The sequence below is a fragment of the Castor canadensis genome, chromosome 6 (genome assembly GCF_047511655.1).
Source record: "Castor canadensis chromosome 6, mCasCan1.hap1v2, whole genome shotgun sequence".
NCBI classification, from domain to species: Eukaryota; Metazoa; Chordata; class Mammalia; order Rodentia; family Castoridae; genus Castor; species Castor canadensis.
Window position 1 is genome coordinate 131,978,640 of NC_133391.1, and position 26,735 is coordinate 132,005,374.

Genomic DNA, 26,735 nt, shown 5'->3' on the forward strand with positions numbered 1-26,735 from the left:
CTAAAGCAGATACCTTAAAGCAACTGAGGCCAATAGGAGAAGGGGACCAGGAACTAGAGAAAAGTTTAGATAAAAAAGAATTAACCTAGAAGGTAACACACATTCACAGGAAATCAATGTGAGTCAATGCCCTGAATAGCTATCCTTATCTCAACCAGCAAAAACCCTTGTTCCTTCCTATTATTGCTTATACTCTCTCTTCAACAAAATTAGAGATAAGGGCAAAATTGTTTCTGCTGGGTATTGGGGGGGGAGAGGGAGGGGGCGGAGTGGGTGGTAAGGGAGGGGGTGGGGGCAGGGGGGAGAAATGAACCAAGCCTTGTATGCACATATGAATAATAAAAGAAAAAAAAAAAGAAAATATACCCCAAACCACTGAATTGTACATTTTAAAGTAACTAAAATGTTAACCATTGAATCAATGGAGTGGCTGAGTGGTAGAGCACCTGCCTAGCAAGTGTGAGGCCCGGAGTTCAAATCCCAGCACTTCCAAAAAAAGGTAAACTTTGTTATGTGAATTTAACTTTTAAAAAAAATCTACCAAACGAAAAAAAAAAGAAAAGAAAAGTTATTTGACATAGCACTTATGACAGCATCTACTGTATGGCTATTTGACATATTCAAAAGTCTAGCTGTGTCTACAATGAAGAGCTTGTGTTTATTAACTTATGAGGCTTTTTATTACAAATATAAAATAGATACTTGTTATAATAAGCCCCAAATCCAGAGACTGACAAAGAACAAGTCAGAAACCCCCTGCTCTAATTGCAATCCCCTGAGGTAACCAAGATTAACAAGTTAGTGTCTTTCCTCAGCGTTCCTGTGAACATATATAAACATATGTACATATTGTGGGTGGTTGCTGGTTTCATGCAAATGCAAACAAATAAAATGTCTCCATTGTTTGTTTCATTTAGCAAGATATTAGTGGCACCCCTGCCAGAGGAGTAATACGGTTTTCTTCCGTTTTTCAAATAGAGGGTATGAATTTTCTATCATTTACTAAGCTGCTCCTCAAATGATGCACATCTGGGGGCCTCCCTGGGCTTCACCACACATAATGCTGCAGTAAACACCTTGCCACTTGAGCCCTGAAATACAAACTTTCAAATTCCACTTCCTTCCCACATCTCCCCTGTCAATCAGAGACCAGCCCCCAAGGGAGACCAAAGATGAGCTGCAAAAGAGGATAATTGCTCTGCATAGCAAGTGGCCAGCAGCCTCCTGCTACAATATTTACGTCCTACCCCATTGAGCTGGCTCTCTGCGCTCACATGACCCAATGCAGTTCTCACTCCACCAAGAGCAGCGCAGGCTGCACTGGCAGCTTTGCACATGCTCCGTCAGGCCCTGTGGATCCCCACTCACCCATTGAGATTTCTGGTGGCTTAAAGTGACGTTCCGGCTGCTGAAGCTCTATGACCTGCAGCGTTTTCCTGGCCCAGATCCAAGGCAAGTAACCCCCATGAACATTGTTTTTTAAGGTTTGGGCTGTCTGTCTCTCTGCTGGGAGGTGGAGGGTGTACAGTACTTACAAGTGTAGCTGATGAATGAGGCTGGAAGAGTAACTCTTCCTGGCAGCTATAACAAGTAGATTTACCTATTTTCGTCCTTTGCCTTGACAACAACCTGCAGGTCTGATGCGTGCTTAATTCTCATGCAAGAGTCTTGGCAAGCGATGCCATATCTGACTATTGTGTGCAATGCAATGTGTGAGATGGTGCTTTCTCCTCTCTAGAGATCTGCATGCGTTTTGCCATTCGGATGGTAAATGATGAGACAGACTAACATGGATTTCAGCACCTCTTCTGTGTTTGATCAACAAAAAGGTAAAATGATGCTTTAATATATCATCTGGCATCATTAGTCCAGTGACGGGGATTTTCAGTTGTAAGGAGAAGTGTGTGTGTGTGTGTGTGTGTGTGTGTGTAGAATATAGAAAGAGGAGTTCGTCTAATAAACAAACCTGTTCTGAATGTCCATTTTCTAATTTGATAGTCATTTGGAAGAGAAAAATAAGCTTATGGTCTTTCTGTCTTGCTGAAGTATTCCTACCCACAAATTCTAAAAATTGGGTTTAAAGCACACTAGATTTTGTAGATAGTGTCATTTTTATTGTTTTAAAAATATTTAGAGAAAGAAAAATAAGAATACATCACATGTCTCTTTTCAGTCTGTGAACCCCACATCTAATTGTTGTGGCTACACGAGCCTCCCGTAAAGAGTAGAGGTTGCCCATATATATGGTGTGGGAGAGACTATCTCATCCAAGATGGCTTAAGAGTTTTTCACTGTGCTGTCATTTGCAATGGCAGGGTATATCTTCTTTACTCATTATTTTCAGAGTGGAAGTAATTTTCCACATGCAAAGTTTGCTGTGAAATTAACTCATCTTCATAGGAAGGATGTACATAGCCATACAGTCAACATACATATGTTTTGCATATGCAGTGTGCATGTATACATGTCTATATAATATGTGTAATTATGCCTCTTTTCCATGTACAATCGGGAAAGTTCCATTCTTTAAATATATAAATATTTTTAGAATCTCTTTTAAAATATCTGCTATCTGAACCACTTCCTATAATCTCTGAATGTTCTTCACGACCCTAAATTCCTTTGGTAATTTCCCTTGTTTTGGCCACCACATGAAATGGTGGTTTGTGAAAGCCTTTTTATGAGAATTCGTTCCTTCTTTCTTTCCTCTTTTTGGGCTCAAGACCATAGTGTTTACCACCCCTCAGTCTACATCTGGCTTTATGGATGGATTATTTTAGCTTTGTGTTTCTCAAATAATACTTTGGATTTCTGAGTTGATTGTATATATTTTTATATACAGTGGCTTTTCCAGGTCTTGGCTCACCTTGATAGTGTGTGTGTCAGTGTGTGTATGTGTGAGTGTATCCGGCTCTGGGTCTGTGTGTGTACATGTGTGTGTGTGTATGTGTGTGTGTGTGTGTGTGTGTGTGTGTGTGTGTCCACCTTCAGAATGTGCTGGTTTGCTCTGTTTTATACAAACAGTGAAAAGAGGATTATTACTGCTCTGCCCTTCCACCCTTTCTTCTTTGTACATTTGGTACCACCAATGGCAATCAATACAAGTGAAAATCTGCTTAGAACCAAAACAGTCCTACTGGTTAAAAAATGACGTTGTTGAGTATGCAATCCACAGAAAAACAAAAGGGGTTTATTTTTGAGGGCTAATTTGAGGGAGCTGGGACTGACTGCAGAAGAACTAACCCTTCAGAATGAATTATTCTGTTCCGATGTGACACTTGCTAACAGAAATGAACCCAAAACATAGCTAAAGAATTAATTTATAATATTTATTTTATACACCTTTCATATGAATAACTCACAACAGTTCTTCCACGCTCGACCTGATTCTCCCCATGACTGTAAACCCTCTCCTTGCACCTCTATTTTTAGCACTTTTCTCTCCAGAGGTGCTAGGACATGATGGAAACATCAGGGCTTCTAAATCTTACAGACAAAGGCAGATCAGCTACTTCTTAGTTGTGTGACCTTGGCAAGTTACCTAAACTCTCTGACCCTTAGTTTCCTCAGCAGTAAAATGAAGAAAATGATGTTTAAGTAGCAAGGTTGTTGTGAGGCTCTAGAACAGACAGAAGAAGCGCCTGCCACATTGCCTGATGTTTTGCTGCTCTTGTTCTTGGTGGTTCATTACCACCTTGGATTAGAAATTCCTCAAATGCAGAATACTATTGACTTTTCAATCACCATCTTGAATTTAATGATCCTTAGGTTACATGAGGGCTTAATTAGTCCTGAGTGACTAGATTACCTTAATTATATTTTTCAGAGCTCCAGGGTACCATTTAGAGCAAGCTCTAGAGCAACAATTAACAAAATGATACCCGAAGAGTTCTATTATTATGCAATTAATTCTTCTTCTTTCTTTAAAGCGTGAGAGATCGTAATAGATTTACACTGTTGAATAGTTTTCAAATATCAAATCATTAGGCAAATCACAATGAAGTAACTTTTTTTGTGGTGCTGGGGTTTGAACTCAGGGCCTTAAGCTTGTTAGGCAAGTGCTCTACCATGTGAGACATTCTACCAACCCTTTCTTGTGTTTTGTGTTGGGTATTTTTGAATTAGGTTTTGGTTTTTTGGGGGACCCAGGCTGGCCTCAAATCATGATCCTCCTGATCTCTGCCTCCTAAGTAGCCAGGATTACAAGTGTGAGCCACCAGAGCCCAGCAATGTAGTGACTTTTTCTGGAAAAGTTGAGTGCGTGGCTTCAGTGAAAGGTTTCCCATGAATTCTTAGAGCCTAAGGAATTGAAACTCTAGTGGCACTGGATTCACTTGCAGATGTTGACAGAGATATTGCATCTGGAAGAAACTAAGCCACCCTGTTATCCACCAGTTCTCAAACTTGACAGAGGAATTGACTGGGGGAATGTGAAAATGCAGATTCTGGGATGCCACCCTTGGAGCTTCCAAGCTGATTGGTGTTGTGTATGACTGGACAAATGTCCCCCCTAAAGGATACTCTGATGTACAGCAAAGATCAAGAACCCCTTAATATTTCAAGTGGGAGAACTGAGGCATAACAGGTTCGAGAATGGGCCCTTTGTAGAAAGAATCAGACCCCACTGGTTGCTAAAAGAGGGGACTGGGACCTGGGTGTTCTCTATCCAGACAACAGAACAATTGGAGACTTTCTGTTAATTGGCTATTTTCACCCTAGCAAATACACTGGCTGGGTGTAGGTCAGAACTCCGTGGCCTACTCTGGGTGGGTGATTGTCCAGATATGGATGAAACCAAATGATGCATATGATCTGTGGATCTCTAGCGAACTGGATTTGGTGAGCCTGAATCCCTCCAACTGCATTTTTTTATATTTCTCTTTAGCTAGCGGTATCAAGAAATCTGTATGCCAGGGTCTTGGTGATGGATGGACATTTGCTCAAGTCCTGTCTCAGCCCTTTTCCAACCGCAATAGAGACAAGCTGATGGGTCTTTTCTGGTTTCAGTCTCCTCTCCTGTAAAATGTGAATAATATTATATATCCACAGGGTTGCTGGAGGCTTCAAGGTCAGGTTATCTGACCTGCCATGGGGGTTAGGACAGAGTCTCTGGCTTGCTGTGAACTTAGAATGGAGGAAGTCTATGTCTTCAGAGCTCCCCACTCCCCTCTTGTGCTTTTTGCTTTCACCATAGCAACAGCTTTCTGGAACCACATGCTCTGCCTTGGCTGTCTTCCTTTCAGAACCCACACACAGGAAGGGACTGTAGTAAAATCATTTACTACAGAACACAGAGTTTCCTGCTGAACTCGACATGTTACGTAACTGAACATATTTGCATTTTCAGCTTTGCCACTACTTGTAGAACGAGAAGTTTTGCTGTGCCGGAAGGAATCCCAGGATCAGAGAGAAGACAGGAGAAACAGGGTGGCCCCTTGGGCCTAGCTCAGTCCTCTGAGGGGCTGAGGGTGAGGAGGGCCTGGCCCTGCCCTAGTTCTGTGAGGAACAGGGTTTGATGAGGTTGAGCTCTGTGCTTGCAGGCACCTGGAGGACTATGGCTCCCTCACAGCCTGGTTGTGTTATACGTTCTGGGAGAATGGGAGGAAGACTAGTCTTCTTGCCCACGTTATTACAACGTATTGGTGTTCTCAGGCTGGGGTAGCAAAATGTCACCTATTGGGGTGCATAAAATGACAGAAATTTACTCTCACAGTTCTGGAGACCAGAGGTCTGAAAGCAAGATGCCAGCAGGGAGCATAGTCCTTCTAGAACTTCCAGGGAAGACTCTTTCCCTGCCTCTTCCAGCTTCAGGCTACTCTGGCCTCATGACTCCAAACTCTGCCTCCGTCTTCATGTAGCCTACTCTGTCTGTACGTCTCTCCTCTGTGTGTGTCTCAAATTCCCTCTGCTCTGGACAATCCAGGATAAACTCCTCAAGGTCTTTCACTTAACCACATATTTTCACGTCTAAGGTCGTAGTCATTGCCAGGAACAGTAATAGTCACAGGTTCTGGGAATCAGGAAGTAAGCATGTCTTAAGAGTCAGCACAGCATGAAATGAGAAAGCATGCCACCTCATGGCATGACTTTTGGTAAAATCTATTCTCATTTAAGCTAGAAGGAAGGTTGGCAGCTAAAGGGGGGGGGGCAGGGAGTAGGACTCTATTTGGTGCACACTCTGACAGGGTCTCACTATGCAGCCCAGGCTGGTCTTGAACTTGCTAGGATTATAAGCATGTGCACCACATCCGATCTTTGGCCCCATTATTTTTTTGGCATCTTTGACTGACAAAGAAGTGAAATGTTACCACAAAGTAAAGTGGCAAAGCTAGAATTCCAGCCTAAACCTTTTTGATTTCAAACCCCATGTTCCTTCTATGGTAGTACATTTCTTTCTTGGTCAACTATAAAGTTTAAGGAAAAATGAAGGCATGAATGAAAAAATCAAATTCATAGTGCATTGATTTTCACAATCAAGCTGTTGTCTCATTGTGTTTTAGATTTTTAAAGCTCCCACACACAGATGTGCTGCTTTTAACTCCCAGTTTCTCATCTAAAATGGGAATGCTAAGCAAAAAGATCTGCACTTTGCTGAAAAAGCAAAAGTTAAAATTGCAGTGTGACAACCAGATGCCTCAAAAAGAAAAAGTAAGCAAAATTGGAAGGGGTTTTGGAAAGAGAGTAGGAGAAAGGCAGGCACAGGAGATAGGAAAGAGAGGAGACGGATCTGAACTAAGTTTGGGGCTCAGAGACCTTGAATGGGAGCCCAGAAGGAAACCCAGGAGCACCGAGACCGGCTTTCAGATGACAGTTCAGATACAGGGAGACTGGAGGGCAAGTCATCGATCCACTGAATTAGATCAGACCATCTGTTGCTTCTCAGGAGATGCTCAGCCTTCTTCCTCTTGGTTAAGAAAGAGGAGCACAGGGGGAAAGAGAGATGAAAGGAGAATCGTTTTGAACGGTCTTGGCCACTCAAGTCCAAGCCTGGGTAAATGTGTTTGCTGGAAGCCTTCCCCACCCACATTTCTCTTCTTTGTGCTGCCCACATCTTCCTCCCATCACCCAGCCTTCCAGGAAAGACTGTGACAGATCAATTCATCCTGGAGTCTCTGCTGAGGCTCGATCTGTCACCACCCCAGACAACTCTGCCTCCAAAAGTCCAAGTAATTCCTCTCCTTCCACCCTCCCCAGCTCCTGTTATGAACGTGTATAGAAGGAACCCCTGCTTTACCTTCTCCAAACAATTGCCAGTCACAGCTTTGAAGAGCAAATGACTTAGTATCAGAGACCAGTAGAGTGGTGTTATTGACAGAATTCTCCACCATAGGATAGCCCTACTGTTCCTAGGGGTGGGGGGTGGGAGTGGGGAGCTCTTGGGAGTATGCATCCCAAGATGGTGGAGGTGGGAAGTATAGAGAAAGGAGGCTCCTGCCTCAGCAGTCACATCTCTCTGATGTTTCCCACAACTTCAACAGAGCCACTTCAGAAGGCTAACCCTCGACCCAGCCCCTGGCCCAGTCCTTAGCCTCTCCTGTCATCTCTATTCACCAGCTCCACAGCACTGAAGGACTAAGCAAGTCTGTCAGGTACCCGATATCCATGGATTTTTTCCCTTCAAAGCCACCATTTTGATACAAGGCTATTTTGATGGAGCCTAAATGAAAACCACTAAGCTTGGACCTATTTTTATTATGAAACAAATAAGAAACAAACATCTTACCCATCCTCAAATATGGAACATAGTGAGAAAGCCAAAGTCTGAATGCACTGAGGCCTGAGGTCATTGGGAAGGATGGGATGTGGATGAGCTAGATACTAACTCACAGAAAGACCAGGTCCAGTGCGGAGTCAGGCACTAAGCACAGCTGGGATTCTCAGAAGGCCCGAGAGGCCTTCGGTTCAGTGTCTGCTGTGTGTGGGAATTCTCATATCATAAATGATCTGCATCTCAGATTTTCTGATTCATCTTTTAATGTCATGATGGTTTTGCCATCATGCTTAATAAGGGCCCTTTGTTTGCACTTTGTGGAAATTGAAAATGGTATTTGCTCATTGAGGAGGCTATTCTTATTTTATTGGGAGAAAAGAAGACAATCTGTTCTTCACAGGAAGTATTCCCCTTCTTAAATGTGCCCCCAGAACATAAAAATATGTGCACATGATATGTACTAGTGGTCGACTCCCTTTTAATTTTTATTTGAAAATAATTTCAAACTTACAGAAATGTAAAGATTAAGAATAGTATAGAGGATACTTGAATACCTTATATCTAGATTCCCCTATTGTTAACATTTTATCCCATAAAAAAATTATTTGCTCTTCTATCTCTGTCTCGGTGTGTATATGTGTTTCTTTTTCTATATGTATATGTGCTTTTATTTATTCTACTGTCTGCATTCTGATTTTGTCTATTGACTCAATAATGTCTTTTGTAGCATTACCCACACCCCCCACCCGAGTACAGAATCCAGTCTAGAATTAGGGATTACATTTAATTATGTCTCTTTAGACTCCTTTAATCTGGAACATTTCTACAGGCTATCTTTGTCTTTTATGACATTGACATTTTTTAAAATTATAGTCTTCCTCCCTTGTTAAATATTGAGTTCCACAGTTGAAGCTTGTATAGGACTTCCTCATGATTCGATTGAGATCTTGCATTGCCAGGCTGAACACTGCCAAGGTGAAATGTGTCTGTCTCAAGTTATCATGGTATTGTTAAGGACACTGTAATGATCAGCTGGCATAGGGGTTTTACACTATTAGATGTCAACTAGTTCTAGCAGTTAATTTTTTTTCCTAATTGTGATATTGCCTTCTTAAAAAAACAAAACTCAAGCAATACAAGGAGTAAGGTATAGAAAATGTTGTATACCCTTAACTACATTCTTCAGCCCAACCGTTCCCAACTTCTCAGCACCAAATGGATCCATAACAACTCATGCTCCATGCTGGAGCTGGGGAGTAGCTTCAAAACAGAAACAGGAGATCTACCAAGACTATTAACCAGTGTTCATAATTAAAAGAGCTATCACTCTGGCTTATTAAGCAACTCCCAAGTCTCATAGTCAAACTCTTCATTCCTATGATCTCATTTAATCCTTGCCATAGCTGCTGAGATAGATTCCATTTTTGGTCCATCTGAGGTCACTTGACTTGCCCAAGTCACACAGGACAAGGGCTTTCCAGATTCTGACACCCCATCCCATCAATTCTTTCTTGACCTCCAGCATGAGATGGAAAAGAAAGGTGAGGCAGCTAGAGTCCATAGCAGAGTGCCTGATTCCTTCTCCCCTTTGCTGGAGCTGCGCCAGCTTAGTTCCCCTGGGGTGGACTTCTTTTTCCAAGGAGCTTGGCCAAGAGACCTCAGTTCACTGTGACAGCCTCTTCCAGGGTGGGGGTGGATCTGGTCTCCAAGGCAGCCTGTCTGTGGAGCAAAGAATGGCCTCAGCATCTCAGGATGAGAACAAGGAAGAGGGGAAGGAGAGACCAAGGGTAAGAGGGCACTGGAATTGTGACCTGTGCAACTGATGTGATGGGAACCAGGGATTTGCAAGGTCAAGAGTTGGCTTCCATCACAGAAACATGTGAAGCTGATTCTTTCTCATCCTCCTCTGCAATCATTTTGTACTATGCAGCAACAAGTGATATTTCTCCAAGAGACCGAACAGAGAAGTCTGCTGCTATAAACAACGTCACATGAAAACAGCAGTTGATAAAAAATAAATAAATAAAAAGAATCCCTTCAACCTTGGCACACTCGCCTTTGGTTGTGGTTCATCAACTTTATCCTCCAGACCACATCTTTGATCTTTGATTTGCCACAGTGAAACAGAACACAATCTGCTATTTAAAAAAAAAAACTGTGATTTTTAAAAACTGCAACAGCAGCACCTATAATTCACCTAATTGGCACTTTTATCCTTCTGATTACTTGATATTATTTTTAAATGTTGCCTTAGAGTTTTGGCCACAAGTAGACTGAGTTGGCCAGGACCACTAAATGTAGAGAAGAATTGAGATGGTTGCATAGATATCTAATTTCAGGTGGTCACAGCAGAAATCACCTTAAGGATGGACACATGGTACAGTGCTGTGAACTGTGTGGTCACTGGAACCAAACTGAGTACTGCAACGCCAATAATGCCTCTTACTGTGTGACCTTGAACATCCCTGTTTCTTGCTCTCCTCATATTGTTAAGAGGATGATACTGCAGAGGGTTGCTATACAGACTGAATTAATCAATACATACAAAGCCCTTGGAACTGTGCCTGGCCCATGGTAATCGCTCAGTAAGTCCTAGTGTGGGTTATGGGGTGGTTATAAAAATTGTTACAGCAAGTCCCATAGGATTGTTATAAAGATTTAATGAAGTAATGCATGCAAAGCCCTTGGAACTATGTCTGGCCCACAGCAATGATGTAGTGTTACTGGTTACTATAAGTGACTTGCTTAGGGTCATGTGGCCGACCCACCCCACCACATCAGGTGAACCTCCCTCCTTCAAGCTGTCTCCTCCTCTATAATGAATTCATGGAAGAGCACCTCTCTTCATTTGGAGGGCCAGAATTTTCCTCAAGGATGAAAATACTAGAAGGAAATGAATTCTTCAGGAAAGCTCATAGATGTTGGACTGCTGTCACTTTTCCTTTCCTTTGTTCCTGTCTTCTTCCTATGAGTCTAAGACACCTTCTAGATGAAACTCTTTCCTTTGTTCAAAACCCAGCCTAGCCATCCTTGCATGTGGATGCCATCCAGGTTTCTGAGCCTTATATTTCTTCTATAATCTTTCTAGTTTTGAAGAAGAACCTCATTAATGTTATATTTCTAATGTTGGACTACTTAATAGAAGAAATTTCTGTCAATATTGGTTTTTTTTCAACTATGTTGGATATTCTTAACCATTTTTGTCTCTTCTTTCTGTTTGTTTTTGCATCTGAAATGGTAACACAATCATACCCTTTCAAGGTATTAAAAATGCATAGCGAATAATTCACCCACTCCCTTACCTCCAGCCATCTAGTTCCCCTCTCTGGAAACAAAGCCATGTAACCAGTTCCTTATTCATCCTTTCAGAGAGGCCTTAAATATTGGTTAGCAAATACTTAAATATGTTCTTTCTCCTTCAAAACATAGTTATCCATTTATTTTTCAAATAAAAATTAATATTTTCTTGATGTGTCCTCCCCCCAAATTGTAGGAACTTTGAGTGAAATGACATGAAACATAAATGGATAGCTAAGAATTAAAACCTATTTATACATGGCTAGAGAAATGGCCTAATAGTAGAGCACCTGCCTAGCAAGTATAAAGCCCTGAGTTCAACTCCCAGTACTTCCAAACCAAACTTACTTTTTTACTCTTCCTATCTAGGAATATGGTGTGTATTTCCATAAATTCAACTCTTCTGTTGTAGCCCACAATAAAATTCTGTAGTTTTCCTCACTTGAATTATGAATATTTTGGTGGTTTATTCCTGGATATTTTATACTTTTATTATAATGAGGTATTTTCCTCCTTATATGATTTAATTATCTACTTTTGTTATTGAAAAATTCTGATTTATTTAATCAAGTTGTTTAAATTCTACGAGTTCTGTGCTTAATTCCCTTTTGCTGCCTGATGTATAGTTATAACAGTCTTCCCTTATCCTTAGGAGATTTGTTTCAAGACCTCCGGTGGGTTCCTGGAACCATGTGTAATATTTATTTATTTATTTATTTATTTAATATATATACTTCTTCCTAAACACATGCCTGTGATAACATTTAATTTAAAAATTTGGGGCTCAAGTGGGAGAGCACCTGCCTAGCAAGCATATGGCAGAATTCAAACCACAGTACACCAAAGAAAAAAAAAAGCAAAACCTAGGTATAACAAGATATTACCAACAATAATCAATACTAAAATAGAATAATTTTAATAATATACTGTAATAAAAATATGTGAATGTGGACTCTCTCTCAAAATACCGGCTTCTACTTTGACCTTTGTACTTCACAGCTGCTTTTTGGCATATCTGAATTGCCAGCATCACAGTTCCTGTTCTTTGAGGCCATTATCATGTAAAATAAGAATTCCCTGAGCACAAGCCCGGTGAGACAGCCACCGTCAACCAGAGAACCAGATTGCTAGAGGGTGACTCCTGGGCAGGTAGCATGCAGAGTGGATGATTCACATCCCTTGTGAGACGGAGGAGAAGTGTTCATTTCAGGAATTTTCCATTTACTATTTTATGACTGTAGTTGCTCATGAGTAACTACAACTGTCTGTAAGAAGTGAGGGGGACTAATTAAATCATTCAAATGAGATGGGACAGTGCCACACAGTGACTAAGAATCCTGGTTTCAGGCCAGATGAACTGGTTTCAAATCTTGCTTTGGCACTTAATAGCTATTAGAAGCTTTGGGAGTTACTAACCTTCCTAAGCTTCAATTTGTTTGTACAACCTACGTCATAAATGGCCTAATGAAGACAAAACTGCTAGCTATTGCTAAATTGTGATTATTTTTCTCTTCCTTTGTGGTTATTATTTCCCAATTCCTGTTGTTTTTTATTTACTGTGTGAATCTGAGTTTGTCTTATTTTTTTCCTTCTCCATTGCTCTACTCTTAGATATGATGCTTGCAATTTGTTTGAAATAAATATATATATTTAATCTTTTTAAGAATGTAATATTCTACTATCGATAGAGGCACTATTTTAGAAATAGATATACTGCTTTCTTTTTTTTTTATTATTCATACGTGCATACAATGCTTGGGTCATATCTCCCCCCTCCCCCCACCCTCTCCCTTACCACCCACCCCGCCCCCTCCCTCTCCCCACCACTCCCTCACTACCCGGCAGAAACTATTTTGCCCTTATCTCTAATTTTGTTGAAGAGAGAGTATAAGCAATAATAGGAAGGAACAAGGGTTTTTGCTAGTTGAGATAAGGATAGCTAAGCTCACCTAATTGTTTCCCCTTCATTCTAGTGTGATATATTTTATTGATGCACAGGCTCAAATCAAAGTATCTTTCTATCCTGGAATAAACTCCATTTGGCCATGGAATATGATTTCTTCTAAAACACTGAATTTGATCCAGTAGAATTTAATTCACAACTTAGAATTTTGCTTACAGTTTGACTTGGTCCTACGGTTGTGTGTGTGTGTGTGTATGTGTATACCAATTTAGGCTAGCCTTAGAAAATAAATTAGAAAGATGTCACTCTTTTTTGATGCTTCAGCAGGAGAATCATTTGTCCCGTGGTCCTTTGACATTTATCTTAACGGTTTAAAAAAATCCACTCACCTCCACTGTACAATGTATATGCTGTTGCCACTGGCTTTAACTCCCTCCCTGGGTGTGACCAGCTCTTCACAGCTGTGCTTCCAACTTTGTGTTAATGTGTGAAACTTATTTTTTGAGTTTAAACTCTAACACAATAATGCCTGTCAGACAAAACACTGAGCAACACAGCTCATTCAGTGTGGTGGGGAGTGGGGTACAGGTTGCTGTGAGTAAGAAAGAATGGAATGTAGGAGTGCGAAATGTCCATCTAGCACCAAAGAAAGGTCACAAGTTTGCTAGGCTATGTGGGGGCCTTGCTTCCAGTGCCTGTGGGTCAGAGGGTGGAATCCAGGGCGAGACAGCCCGCAGCTTTTCTGGGTTCTCCACAGTTACTACTTGTGTAACTACTAAGTCACTGAGTCTGTATCTCAGTTTTCTCATCTGTAATATGGTAATCATTGTAGTCTCCACCTCCTCAGATGAGAAATAAATAATTTGACTTATAGGACATGCTCAGTACACTACCTGGCATGCAGAGAGCACTATATAGCTGTTTGTCATCATTACGACTGCTAGTCAAGCAGTGACATGGTCCCAAAAAGACCCTGTAAGAAATATAGTAACACTCAATTCTTTTATAGTGACTGAGAGATGTTATTCTGTAGAATTGATCATGTCCCGATTTTCACTAACATTTAGGGTGGCTTTTAATTCCTTCAGATCTACTACCAGAAAGTCCAGAATTCAAAGCTGTACAAGAACGATAAGAAAGCTGGGAACTATGACTGTAGACTGACCACAAGATTCTATGGAATGTGACTGAGGTGGACATTGGCTGTATGTCCAAGTTCATGAACAAACCACTGCAGGGAGGGTACTTCTAGGGGTCCCCACTCCCTAAGCCACAGTTCCAGTGAAAGAGAAAGCCATGAGGAGCCTCCTCTACAATGCTAATAAAAACTAAGTATATGATAAGTTTGGAATACAAATTAGTGGAGAAAGGAGGAATTATACAATAATTGACTACTTAAAAAAATGCAGTATACAAATATAAAGTTTGAAAATTCTCTATAAGACATAGTTAAATGCAAACAAATAAATAAGTGTAAGGTTCTACAAGGAAGACTTTTTCTAATCATGAAAGCAATGAATTTTTAACATTCAGCACCCATAGATTTTTGACTATATAAATGCTGAAAAGGTATTCACAAAACCATACAAAAACTAACAAAACCAAACTGAGGACTTAAGAGGAAAACAGATGAAGACCACAGCAGTATCTATAACAGATGGAAGGATGGTGTCTTTACTATCTGTGACACTCTTTCAACTCAACTAGATGAATACCTTGAAATAAAAAGCTACCAGTAGATAATTAATAAAATGGCATGAAGAAAACATTTTCTCAGGAACAACAAAAGAAATGGCTATTGAAAATCATGTACTATTCTTCTTTTACATCAACATTAATATTAAGAAATGATAGTGCACAGTACAATTCAGGATGGGTGAAATGCGTGTTCTTAAATTCTACTTGGGGAGTATGTACTGGTCCACCATTTGTGGAATGCTATTTGACAAAGAATCAAACCCATCGACTCCCAGTTCACTTCTAGGCATGTATTTTGCCTCTAAAAAAGGAAATAATCAGAGACACAGAAAGACAAATATGTAAGAACATTATAGCATTTTTCAAAATAGCAACAGAACTTGTCATTTTTAACAGAACATAACATTTTCAACTCTTATGACACAGTAAAATGTTCGTTATCTAATATTATGTGAAAAAGAGCAAAAAACAAAACTATTTATATGACTGCATTTTTATAAAGACTATTTCTACATTATACTCAGAGCTGTTAGTTATTGGTTTTTCCAACGTTAAAATATTTCTGTATTTTGAGATCAATGGGGATTGCCCCATTTCGGCTGCTCTTTCCATTCTCCAGGAACACACACATGGTACCCATAATCCAGCAAATAAAAGTCGTTAACCCTGCTCTGGCTGCTAATTCCATTCTGAGTGAGGCTTCTGCTAGGCTGGTTGTTACATACTCTTACTAACACTGTGGACATGTTCCCTTGGTGTAGAAGAATTTCAGGGAGGAGCAAAAGGATGGTAGACAGAGAAGGGAGAAGAGATTTGGTTAATAAGTGAGCAACAGAATGACTTTAGTGTTAGCCATACTCACACAGGATCTCAGAGAAATTCAGTCATTTCCCTCAGATTCTATCATGGTATTTCAAGCAGAACACAGTGTAGGTAGGAGACTTGGGTCCACATTACCAGCCTGGTCAACACTAGGCTTTCCTGGAGACATAGTCTCTGTCCCAACTTTTTGCAGGTTGAAGAGGAGAGAGAGAGAGAGAGAGAGAGAGAGAGAGAGAGAGAGAGAGAGAGAGAATTATCTCCAGTGTATGTTTGGTCAGAACTTACTGACACATGGGTACATGGGTAGTGGTGAGGAGCACACTAGCTTACAAGGTAATCCCTTCTATTTCTGAGTTTACTGTTTGCTCAAAAGTCTTACTGATTCCAGTTTGTACCCAGCAGAACTCATTTCTGGATCAGAAAATAATCCTAAACTCTCTTTCCTAGCTTTTCCAAGCAGCTGTCATATTCAACTGAATCTGCTCTTTTACACATTAAACATACCCTGCTTATTTACCTATTTCCAACCCCCATAGTCTCCAAATAAAATGACAAATACCTGACTCCAACAACTACCACTTCTAGAAAGTTAAAGAGGTAGCTGGAATCACATAGTTGATTCAGAGAAAATAAGGGAGAATGGAAGGACGATTGAAAGAAAACCACCTGACTTTTTTTTCAGTTTCCAAAGCCAGCTAGGCTGGCTAAAAATCTTTCACAAAACTAATGTAAGATCTATGCCTGAAATAGTTCATGAGACCCCCCCCACACACCTCCAAATATAATCAGAGCAAAAATGGACTGGAGGTATGGCTCAAGCGGTAGAGCGCCTGCTTTGCAAGCATAAAGCCCTGAGTTCAAATGTCAGGCACACACACACACACACACAAAGATCTATGCCTGCCTAATTATCAAAGAACTTTCTCACACAATACTTTAACATCAAGAAGATTTCCACAAGCGCTGATGGCTCACACCTGTAATCCTAGCTACTCAGGAGGCAGATATCAGGAGGATCATGGTTCAAAGCCAGCCAGGGCAAATAGATCATGAAACCTTATCCCACAAATACCCAACACAAAAAAAGGCTGGTGGAGTGGCTCAAGTGGTAGAGCACCTGCCTAGCAAGCATGACGCCCTGAGTTCAACCACCAGCACCACCAAAAACAAAAGATTTCCACAAGACATTAACGGGTGAGAAAACTAGTTAGAGTAGAAAACGCACACCATATTAATCAATAAATATAGTTCCCCATTCTAAAGGTCCTGCACATTAAAGATCATTGTTGTAAGAATTAGTATTATGAAAATGAAAGGGCATTCTAGAATAGCATCTTTACTAAAGGTCAGTACAGTCATACTTCCTAAAACAAAACAAAAAACCCTCCATTTCCTGGCCCCCCATGACCAGGAGCTATACTAACCATGCACTAGCACTCAGAGCTCAGGAGAAGCACCCCGGGAACACGGGATGCTGAGATTCAAAGAAACACAGCATGTGTCCCAGGACAAATCTGGTTATAAGAAAGGTGGGAGTGTGGCCAGCTATTACCTTTAAAAGACCATTGTCACAAGACTTCCTCCCTACCGAATGAAATCCTCTTTTCCACCCCCACAGCCTTTTTCACAGAAAGTTCAGTACTGTTTTTCTCTTTAAAGTGTTAGAAATAAACTCTTTCTCTTCTTCCCACATGACTGGCACTTTACACAACTTTCTTAAAATTCTCAAACAAAGCACCTTGAGGGACTGGAGGAGAAAACATGCAAAATAGCAAAATGTTTCAGCTCACCAAATCACTACAGCCTACTGCAAGTGTCTTATTAGGCGGAAGGAAGACAGTGGTGGTTATGGTGTAAGTAGAAATGTGAATAATATTAATTATTATCACACCGTGAACACATGTTCTGTGCCAGGCAATGCTCTAAACACTTCACGTGAGTTAACTCATTTAGCTCTCAGAACAGCCCTATGAGGTAAGCTCCATTCTTACCCTGCTTGACAAGAGGAGAATGGGCATAGGAAAGTTTAAGCAATGTGTCCAAGGTCACATTGCTAGCAGGTAAGTGGCTGTGCCAACATTCAACTGTGGAGGATGGATCCATTTTTGTATATTGCCTCTATTTGTGCATGCAGTGTGTCACGGCTACATATGTAAGAGTCACATGAGACTGATTTTGTTTCAATGTTAGCCAACTCTATCAATGACCTCCTGCAGGAACAGGATTCCAGACTAGCTCAAAATTCTGCTCAGCAGAACTGGCTCAAGGCCCACAGAGACTCTTCATCACCAGCGGGTGGCAATGTTGTCACATGGAGCCATTGGAGTGCAGTAAAAGCCTGGCATGTCCCTGAAGGTGCAAAGGCTCCATCTTCCTTATGGATAGGTCATTCTGGGTAGTCCCAAGAATGCAATTTCTCTGCTGACCCACAGCATCCAGTGCCATTTGGCAGGAGAAAAGAAAGATCTAAATTAAGAAAATGCCCAGTAAACTCTTCATTTAAGTGGCTCTTCCCTGGCCTGCCCCAAGCCTCTCAACCATAAATTAGACATTTGTCTTCCCACCAGGCATATCATGTTCTTCATATGAGATAGAGACTTGACCACCTGTGCCTATGCTTTTGCTGTGGTAGGTGCTGAGTAAATGGATGGATGAGTGAATTCAGGCTCTCTAAGTTCCACTCCCTGGAGCAATCTAAGATCTGCAGAGTCCCCTAGAGTTGCCCCAAATGAATCCAGACTTCATCAGTGACTTGGGTGAGTCAATCACCCAAGATCAAGGAAAGTCCCTCATACCATCTGGTTTGGACTCTTGCAATTGCATGGCCCAATCTGCCCTCAAATGACCTGGCCCTTCCACAAAGTCACACTTTACACAGAGCAAGTGTCAAGCTGGGTATTTTCAACAAAATGGGCTTAGTAATGGGTGTAGTCAAGGCTTTTCCAAAGAACTCCTCAATGAGCTAAGGCAGTGCTACCATTGGAAGTTCTAGAAAAGGGGCCACATGTGGAACCTCTGAGGACCTAAAACATTGCTAATAGCATATCATACACTTGAAATCCCAGTATTAATACTAGACTGTTTAGATTAGATAGATCATCAATTATACATCCAGAAAACAGTTTTCTGACTGAAAAATGAGAGAAAGATGATTTCAAGAAGGTCTATTCCTCCAGTTTTAAGTAAAAATTAATAATAATTTAAAATGTTTTTTAATCCACTAGTGCATTTATAAAGGTCAGAATTTTAAAAACACATTCCCCCTTTTTAAAACTCAAATATCCAGGACTTGTTTTTTTAGTTATAGACATATGAGGTGACTCTATTTACCATTTCAATAGTAGAATATTGACTAGTATAAAGTATACTAGTATAAAGCTAGTAGGCCAGACTCCTTCTTTAATATGTAAGAAAAAGTTTGGTAAACTTTGAGTGTAAGCAAATATAATTCATTGTAGAGAATTTATAAAAGGTAAAGGTGCAGAAGAATATCCAAGAGACTGTTTCAACTGGCAATCTTTTTGATGCATGTTCTCCAGTCTTTTGCATATTTCATGCATGTGCATATACATACATAATTTTTATAAAATATGATCTACATCTTTTCATATGCTTCTTTCTTCCTAGTTCTGCATATCTTACTCGTTTTCTCTGCTAGCAGTACTTCTCCCTCTGTGTGCGTTCTGGAATCTTCTTTATGCACCTATACATACATCTATGTGCTTAGCTTTCACACAGAGAGGCAAGAGTCATTCAAAACATGCTCCATGGATAGACATGATGAGCAGGTGATGGATGGAGGATGGATGGATGGATAAATAGATAGACAGATGATGTTTAGAAAGACAAGAGAAAGAAGAAAAGATTTATAGACTGTTTGCTTCGGTAGATCTTTTAGATGTGCAAAGTGTGTGTGTGACCTTCAATAGAAAAACAAATTTCCTGTCCTCATTTTAGATTCCATACAGCCCATCAGTCATCCTCTTTGTACTTATAATTTCTCCATCACCTTTTCTCATTTCCACAGAAATTCTTTGTAGAGGCTCCAAGCTGAGGACTAGTGATTTGGATTGACCACAGTTTAGATTAAGTGTTCCCACACAACCTCTTGGGAAACTCCTTCATTTCCTATTTCCTAATCACTCTGTGGTTTAGTAATTTATCCCAAGGCTAAAAAGGAACTCTGAAGTACACTCCAATTAGCCTTGCAGGTCTTCTCTTCCCCCTTTCCCTGTCTACTCTGTCTTAATTCTTTCAAAACACTTTTTGGATGGTCTGCCAGCCAAGACCAGCCATCTTCAATAACAGGAAGCTCATTAGTTACCTCTTGGGGTGGCCTGGAATGTTTTGACAAAGCTCTAACAATTGAGATGCCTTTCTCCCCTCCTCTCTCACCCACTAAGATTTCTAAATGCTGAAGTTTCACACAACAATATGACCTCAAAATTGTCCACAATAAAAATATTTCAAAAATAATTCTTTTTACACTAGCATCAAAAAGAGCAAAGTATTTAGGAATAAACTTAACAAAGGAGGCAAAACACTTGTGTACAAAACCACAAAGCTCATTGATAAAAGAAATTAGATACCAACAAAAAACATTCTGAATTAGAAGACTTAATACTGTTCATGTCAATACTGCCCAAAGCAGTTTGTGGATTCAATATAATCTGTTTCCAAAAGTCCAATGATGTTTTTACAGGAAAACCCATCCTAAAATGCAAGGAACCCCAAATAGCCAAGACAGCTTTATAAAAGAAAAGTGAAGTTGGAGGACTCACCTTTTCTGATTTCAAAGTTTACTACAAAGCTACAGTAATCAAAAACTGTGGTACTGGCCTGGAAATGGATAGTTAGTGCATTGGAATAGAAGCGAGAATTCAGAAATAATCTCATGCATTTATGATTAACAAGTTTTTCACACTGGTGCCAAGACCATTCAAGCAGGAAAGAATAGTCTTCAACATATAATGTTTGAGTAACTAGTCACATGGGAAAAAAATACAACTGATTCTAACTTTACACTACACTTAAAAATTAACAAAAAGTAGATCAGATACCCAACCATAAGACCTAAAGCTGAGGAACTCTTAGAAGAAGGCAAAGGAGAAAAGCTTAAGGGCATTGGATTTGGCAATGAATTATTGAATGTGATGCCAAAAAAAAAACAGGCAACAAATGAAAAAATAGACAAATTGGATTATATGAAAATAAAAAGCCTTTATTCATCAAAAGATACAATCAACTGTGTGAAAAGGCAGAACACAGAATGGGAGAAAATATTTGTGAATCATATATCTGATAAGGGGTCATTATGCAGAATATATATATAAAGTTCTTTATAAATTTTTACAATTCAATGGTAAAAGTGAAACAATCTGATTCAAAAGGATTTGAACAGACATTTCTTCAAAAATACATAGAAGGATAGCCAATAACACAAGAAAAAATACTCAACATCACTAATCATTAGGAAATTCAATTCAAAACCACAATTAGATACCACTTCATACTCATTAGGATGGCTATTAACAAAAACCAAAACACAGACCCACTGTAAATACTAAGTGTGGGTGAGGATGTGGGGAAATTGGAATCCTGGTGCACAGTTGGTAGGAATATAAAATCGCACCATTGCTATGAGAAACAATATGGCAGCTCATTTTTTGAAAAATAGAATTATCACATGATCCAGCAATTCCACTCGGGATATACCTAAAAGAATTAAGAGCAGGATCTCAAAGATTTGTATACCTGTGTTCATGGCAACATAATTCACAATATCCAAAAAGTGAAAAACACCAAGTGTCCATCAACAGATGAATGGATAAGTAAATTATGGTACCCACATACAAAGGAATATCATTCAGTCTTTAAAAAGGAAGGAAAATCTGATACTTACTGCAATATGGTAAGCCTTGTAGACATTATGCTAAGTGTAAGAGCAGGTCACAGAAAGGCAAATACTATCAATTCCACATGTAGTAGATACCAAGAGAAGTCAAGTTCACAGGCACAGAAAGTGGAATGGTGCTTTCCAGGGATTTGGGGCAGGAAAGATTGAGGAGCTGTTGTTCTTGGGGTAGAGCTTGGACAATGAAGAGTTGTGGAGATAGATGACAGTGGTGACGGTTGCACAGCAATGTGCATGTACACAGTGTCATCAACTATACGCTTCAAATGGTTAAAATGGTCAATTTTATGCTGTGTATATTTTACCAGTTTTTAAATAAAAATACTGTTCAAATATGTAAAGGTTGCTATCATGACCTCACAGAGTAATCTCTAGAGTGAACACATCTATCTCCTTCAACCGTTTCTCCTGAGACATGAGTGAAGTCCATTCATAACTCATCCTGGCCACTCCCCTCTGAATGTCCTCCAGCTACCTGCAACTCTGTTTAATTCATGGCCATAGACCTTAATATGATGCTGACCAGTTAAGAATGGAAGGGGTCTTTCACCTCCCTCAATATGGTTACTAGACCATGAATAATGCCACCAGAGTTCTTCCTATTTTAGTAAAACATTGTTAATTCCTTTGGAGCTAACTGTCCACATAAAGCCCCAAGGCCTTTTCTATATGCCACCAGTAAAATCTTTTATTGGTTAGAATTCTTTCAGTGGCTAAGAAAACCAAAACATACACACAAGATTGTGCAAACTTATTTGAACAAAAAGGGAATTTATTGGCCCTTATAAATGTTCTAGAGATAGTGCTAGCCTGAGGTGTGGTTTGATTCTGTTGAATGATGTCACCACGTCTCAACTGTGTCCTTCACTTGACCTATTTCTGCTCTCCTAGCTTTGTCTCATTCTTTTTAGACAGGCTCTCCACCCACTTATGTCACCATAAGGTTCACAGGTGGTGGGACAAAATGAAAGTGTCCTTCCAAACAATCCAGCTGAAGTATGTTTGTTTCCCATGGACTCTAATTGGGTCACTTCCCTGAATCAGTTTCTGTGGCCAGGACAATACAAATGTTGGTTTAACCCCCCTCGGTTAATTAAAATGGATTCCCTATGGACAAAGACACTGTGCCCTCGCTGTTAAATGTGATCTTATTCAAATCATTCTGACAAAATATTGCAGAGATCCTAATTCTTTCAGGCAATACAGTCCCATGGTGTGATGAATGTGCCTTACTTTTTTTATTTTTCAAGCTTTTGGGTTGTGTGTGTGTGTGTGTGTGTGTGTGTGTGTGTTGATTTTTTGGCAGTATTGGGATTTGAACTCAGAGACACACACTTGCTAGGCAGGTGCTCTACCACTTGAGTCACTCCGCCAGCTTTTTGGTTTTTTTGGTCTTAGTTATTTTTCAGGTAGGGTCTCACATTTTTCCCAGATCCAGTCTTAGACCATGATCCTCCTACCTATGCCTCCTACCTATGCCTCCTACCTAACTGCTTATTGGTTGAGATGAGGTCTTGCTAACTTTTTTTGCCCAGGCTGGCTTTAAACTGCAATCATCCCAATATTTGCCTTTCAAGTAGGTGGGATTATAAGTATAAGCCACCATACCCAGCTCTCCTAGTTTTCATTTTTTTATTGTACAAAATAATGGGTTTCATTATGACATTTTCATGTATGTATATAATGATTATTTTCACCCCTCTCTCATTACCTATATTTATCCTCCCTCCCTCCTCCTGCTGATCCCCTTCCTCTTCCCAAATATCCTCCTTCTACTTTCATGTCATTTTTAAAAATTTTTAGATGTTTAGATACAAAAGAAAACATGGTATTTGTCTTTCTGAGTCTGTGTTATCTCTCTTAATATGAGCTCCAGTTCCATTTACTTTCCTGCAAATGACATAATTTCATTCTTCTTTATGGGTGAATAAAACTATAAAGCTCCACTGTGTATAAATACCACATTTTCTTTATCCATTCATTCATCGATGGGCACCTAGGTTGATTCTACAACTTGCCTTTTGTAAATAGTTCTGCAATAAACATGGATGTGCAGGTGTCTCCAATGTCTACTGATTTATATTCCTTCATATATATGTCCAAGAGTGGTATAGAAGGAACATAAGGTGTTCTGTCTACAGTTTTTGGAAAAAGCTCCATACTGATTTCCATAGCAGTTGGACTAACTTACACCAATTCTTATACACCAACAGTATATAAGGGTTCCTTTTCCCTGAATCCTTGCCAGCATTTGTTGTCATTTTTTTCTTAACAATATGAGCCTTACATGTTTTATTGTCCCTTCAAGAACAGATTGTAAGCACATTTGCATATTTTACATAAGCACAATATACAGAATATTAAATACCCACAGTTCTGTTGTTACCTTCACAGCTACTTGGCCCACCCCAGAAATTTTCCTTCCAAGGTGACCCTCCTAGCATCTTGGATGTGCACATATAACCAGATCCAGGCCTACCTTTGTCCTTAAGTCTGGGCCCCATTTCTTGTACCAAAGACATTGTGAACCATTTTAACACAATGGCTAGACTCCCGGGAAGATTTCTAATAGAGAGTTAATGTTCTGTACGGATATGGATTCTTTATTAGCATCATAATCAAGAGACCTTTTCTCCTATGTGCTCCACTTTCTTCATGCTGTCTAAATAAGCCCAAAACAGAAAAGGAGCAGCAGTAATAGCAAAGTATAGACAATGTTTACTAAACGCCAAGCTGTGTTTCAAAGTCACATTGTAACTCACTCTTTCCATACAACATCATTACCACCATCATCTCCATTTTAAAGACAGGGAATCTATGGTCCAGTGAGAGTGACTGATCCACATTCACACGACTGCTCAGTACAAGCAGAACTTGGATGTACATTGTCTGGTTCTAAAGTTCTCAGAGTTACCATACAAGTGGCATTTGACCTGGACACCTCTCACCTCCCACTTCCGGTGCCCACGCAAATGTGCAGGTGAATCCATTAAAAAAAAAAAAAACTACTATGAAGAAATTAAGAAACAGCTACTCCCTTTAGAAAACAGTGCTGTCATAAATGCATCATTTTCAATAACAAGTTCCTCCTGGTTCAGGTTAACTGGTTAAAAATCATTCATGGTTTCTCAGAAACACGGTGAGAGAGAAATCAAACTGAAGGCTTAGGACTCCTGCTGAGTAAAGATCAATTAAAACTGAAAGGCATTTCTAGCATAATGTCTATATTAGTAGAAAAAAGCAACTTAAAAGTCCTTTTCTTACTCACATATTTTTTTTACCTAATGATTATGTTTAAGAAAAGAAAACATACCTGGCAGGAATTTTGTAAACAGAGGAGCTGAGCACAGTCTCTCTCCAGGTATCTTCTCATAAGAACCTGCTTCCCCCTTTCCCTGTGCTCACAGGGGTCACCCAGTTCTGCTGTCACCTTTGGCAGTACTGCTAGTTAGTCCAATTATGTACAAAGGTACATAGACATACAAGTGGCTATGCCTATTCAAAGGAGTTATATACAGCCATTTTTTTTCTAGAAATATCATCTCATGAAACCCTAGGTGTTTGAAAAGAAGGGACTTTCATAAAGGGACAGAGATGAAATAGGATTCTGAGAATAATCACTACAGATGAACACCAGTGAAAAGCTGAGATCTAGCTTACAGCTGAAGGAGAATGGGAGGAAGCAATTATTGGGGCTCCATGAAAGCTGACTCAGCAAGTGGGAAGGAAGTAGTACCTGCTAGACACTGTGTTGGGGGTGGGGAGAATCACTCTGTTTGCCCCTGTCTCCTGCCCGTGCCTCCCATGGACAAGCAAGAGGACAAGGTTGTCTGGGAATACAGTTAGCACAGGTCAGCCATTAGGGTTCAGAGCAAGACAGGAAAGGGTTCTTAGTAGATCTGGAGTGAAGATGGCAATACTTCTTTCAAAAGTGGGTAAGCTGAGTCACTGAGACGACAAATAACATGTTTCAGGTCAAAGAAAGAAATCTAGAACCAAAATTATGGCCCCATTTTCCTCTCTGGTCTCAATAGTTTTGAGAAACCTGAATGCCTGGCAAGGTCATCATGAAATCTCAAAGGACATCTAATTCCTCAGGCTCCTTTCCAACATATGGTGGTGTTACACAGAGCCCACCTTTCCCCAGGGGTGGCCAGGAAGTACGTGATAAGGATGACTCAGTCTTCTGCCTGGGTTCAATAAAAAGATTTAATGAGTCATCTGTGTAGGTGACAATTTGGGTGTTGTTATTCTGTCAGAGAATTCACTCCACATAGTAACAGTGCATCTGTTTGATTCATGGAGGTGACTCTGCTGAGGAAATTGACCTGACCATGGTTTATCAGGCAGCATCTAACGGAGACGTCAATGCTCTGACTGCAGTAATTCGGGAAGACCCTTCCATCCTGGAATGCCGTGACAGTGAAGGTGAGATATTTACACCTTGTGAGTCCAGATTGTTCTGCTTCATCCTTTTTGAAATGAACAATATTAATAAAATTATTTCTGACTGGCTTCATTGACAATAGGATATCTTGCCTGTGGCTCTGTGCAGAAACCTTAGAATTTCTTTAAATAGTAGTATTAAACACAAAACTTCAAAATCTTGCCGGTACTGAGGTTTGAAGTCAAGACCTCGTACTTGGTAGGCAGGTGCTCGAACATTTGAGCCACACCATCAGGCCAAAAAGCTTCAAAATCTTTTACATCACCTCTTGTAATGAAGTCAGTTTGTTTGAGTTTATTTCCAATATCTTTGTATAAATGACCGAAGTTGATAAGCCAAGTAGTTATAACAGAGATACAGAAAAGAGCAGATTACTTTTGCTAGCAATGAATGTTGGGAAAATGTAACTGTCAAAGGCAGAGAGCAAAGATTTCTGCTTCTGGGGAGATGGAATAGATGTGATTTTCCTTTCTACTAAATACAACTAAAAGCCCTGAACATTTTATATACATAATAACATAATATTAGAAACATATAATAAAAATAAGAAAACTGGAAGATGGAGAGAACATGACAGACGTTAAGACCATAGTTATCCAAGAAATGACACGGTGGTGAGTTCCATGGATTTTCATTTTGCCTTATATATTCCAGGGTTGGAGCATAAGAAGCTGGCAAGTCGGAAATGCAAACAGATCTAGACAGAAAAAAGTCCCTCAAAACTTGCATTCTCTAGTCAAAGGACCAGGAAAAAAACAAAAAACTTTTTAGGCAATAATGGCTCCCTTCTAGGCAAATGCCATACACACTTTAAAAAAAAAAAAACCTGTGTACCTAGCAATGACCCTGTGGGCATGTGGGGATCCTAGACTTTGACCCTCACCTAGTAATGAGGTCCCCTTTTCTTTGCCTATTGATTTCAGTGGAGACTTTATTGAAAGTT

The 26,735-nt window shown here is 39.9% G+C and overlaps 1 protein-coding gene across 2 annotated transcripts in view; it reads left to right on the plus strand.

The window, feature by feature from the left end:
- Nucleotides 1–1,297: 1,297 nt before the first annotated feature.
- The window catches only part of Ankrd55 (ankyrin repeat domain 55), a 95,445-nt gene continuing 70,007 nt past the window's right edge, over nucleotides 1,298–26,735 (plus strand). For both annotated transcript variants that reach the window (XM_074077486.1, XM_074077485.1), the window contains exons 1-2: nucleotides 1,298–1,829; nucleotides 25,651–25,773. In XM_074077486.1, the coding sequence (XP_073933587.1) occupies nucleotides 1,772–1,829; nucleotides 25,651–25,773 (181 nt within the window). In that variant the 5' untranslated portion in view covers nucleotides 1,298–1,771. The remainder of the gene's footprint in view (nucleotides 1,830–25,650; nucleotides 25,774–26,735) is intronic.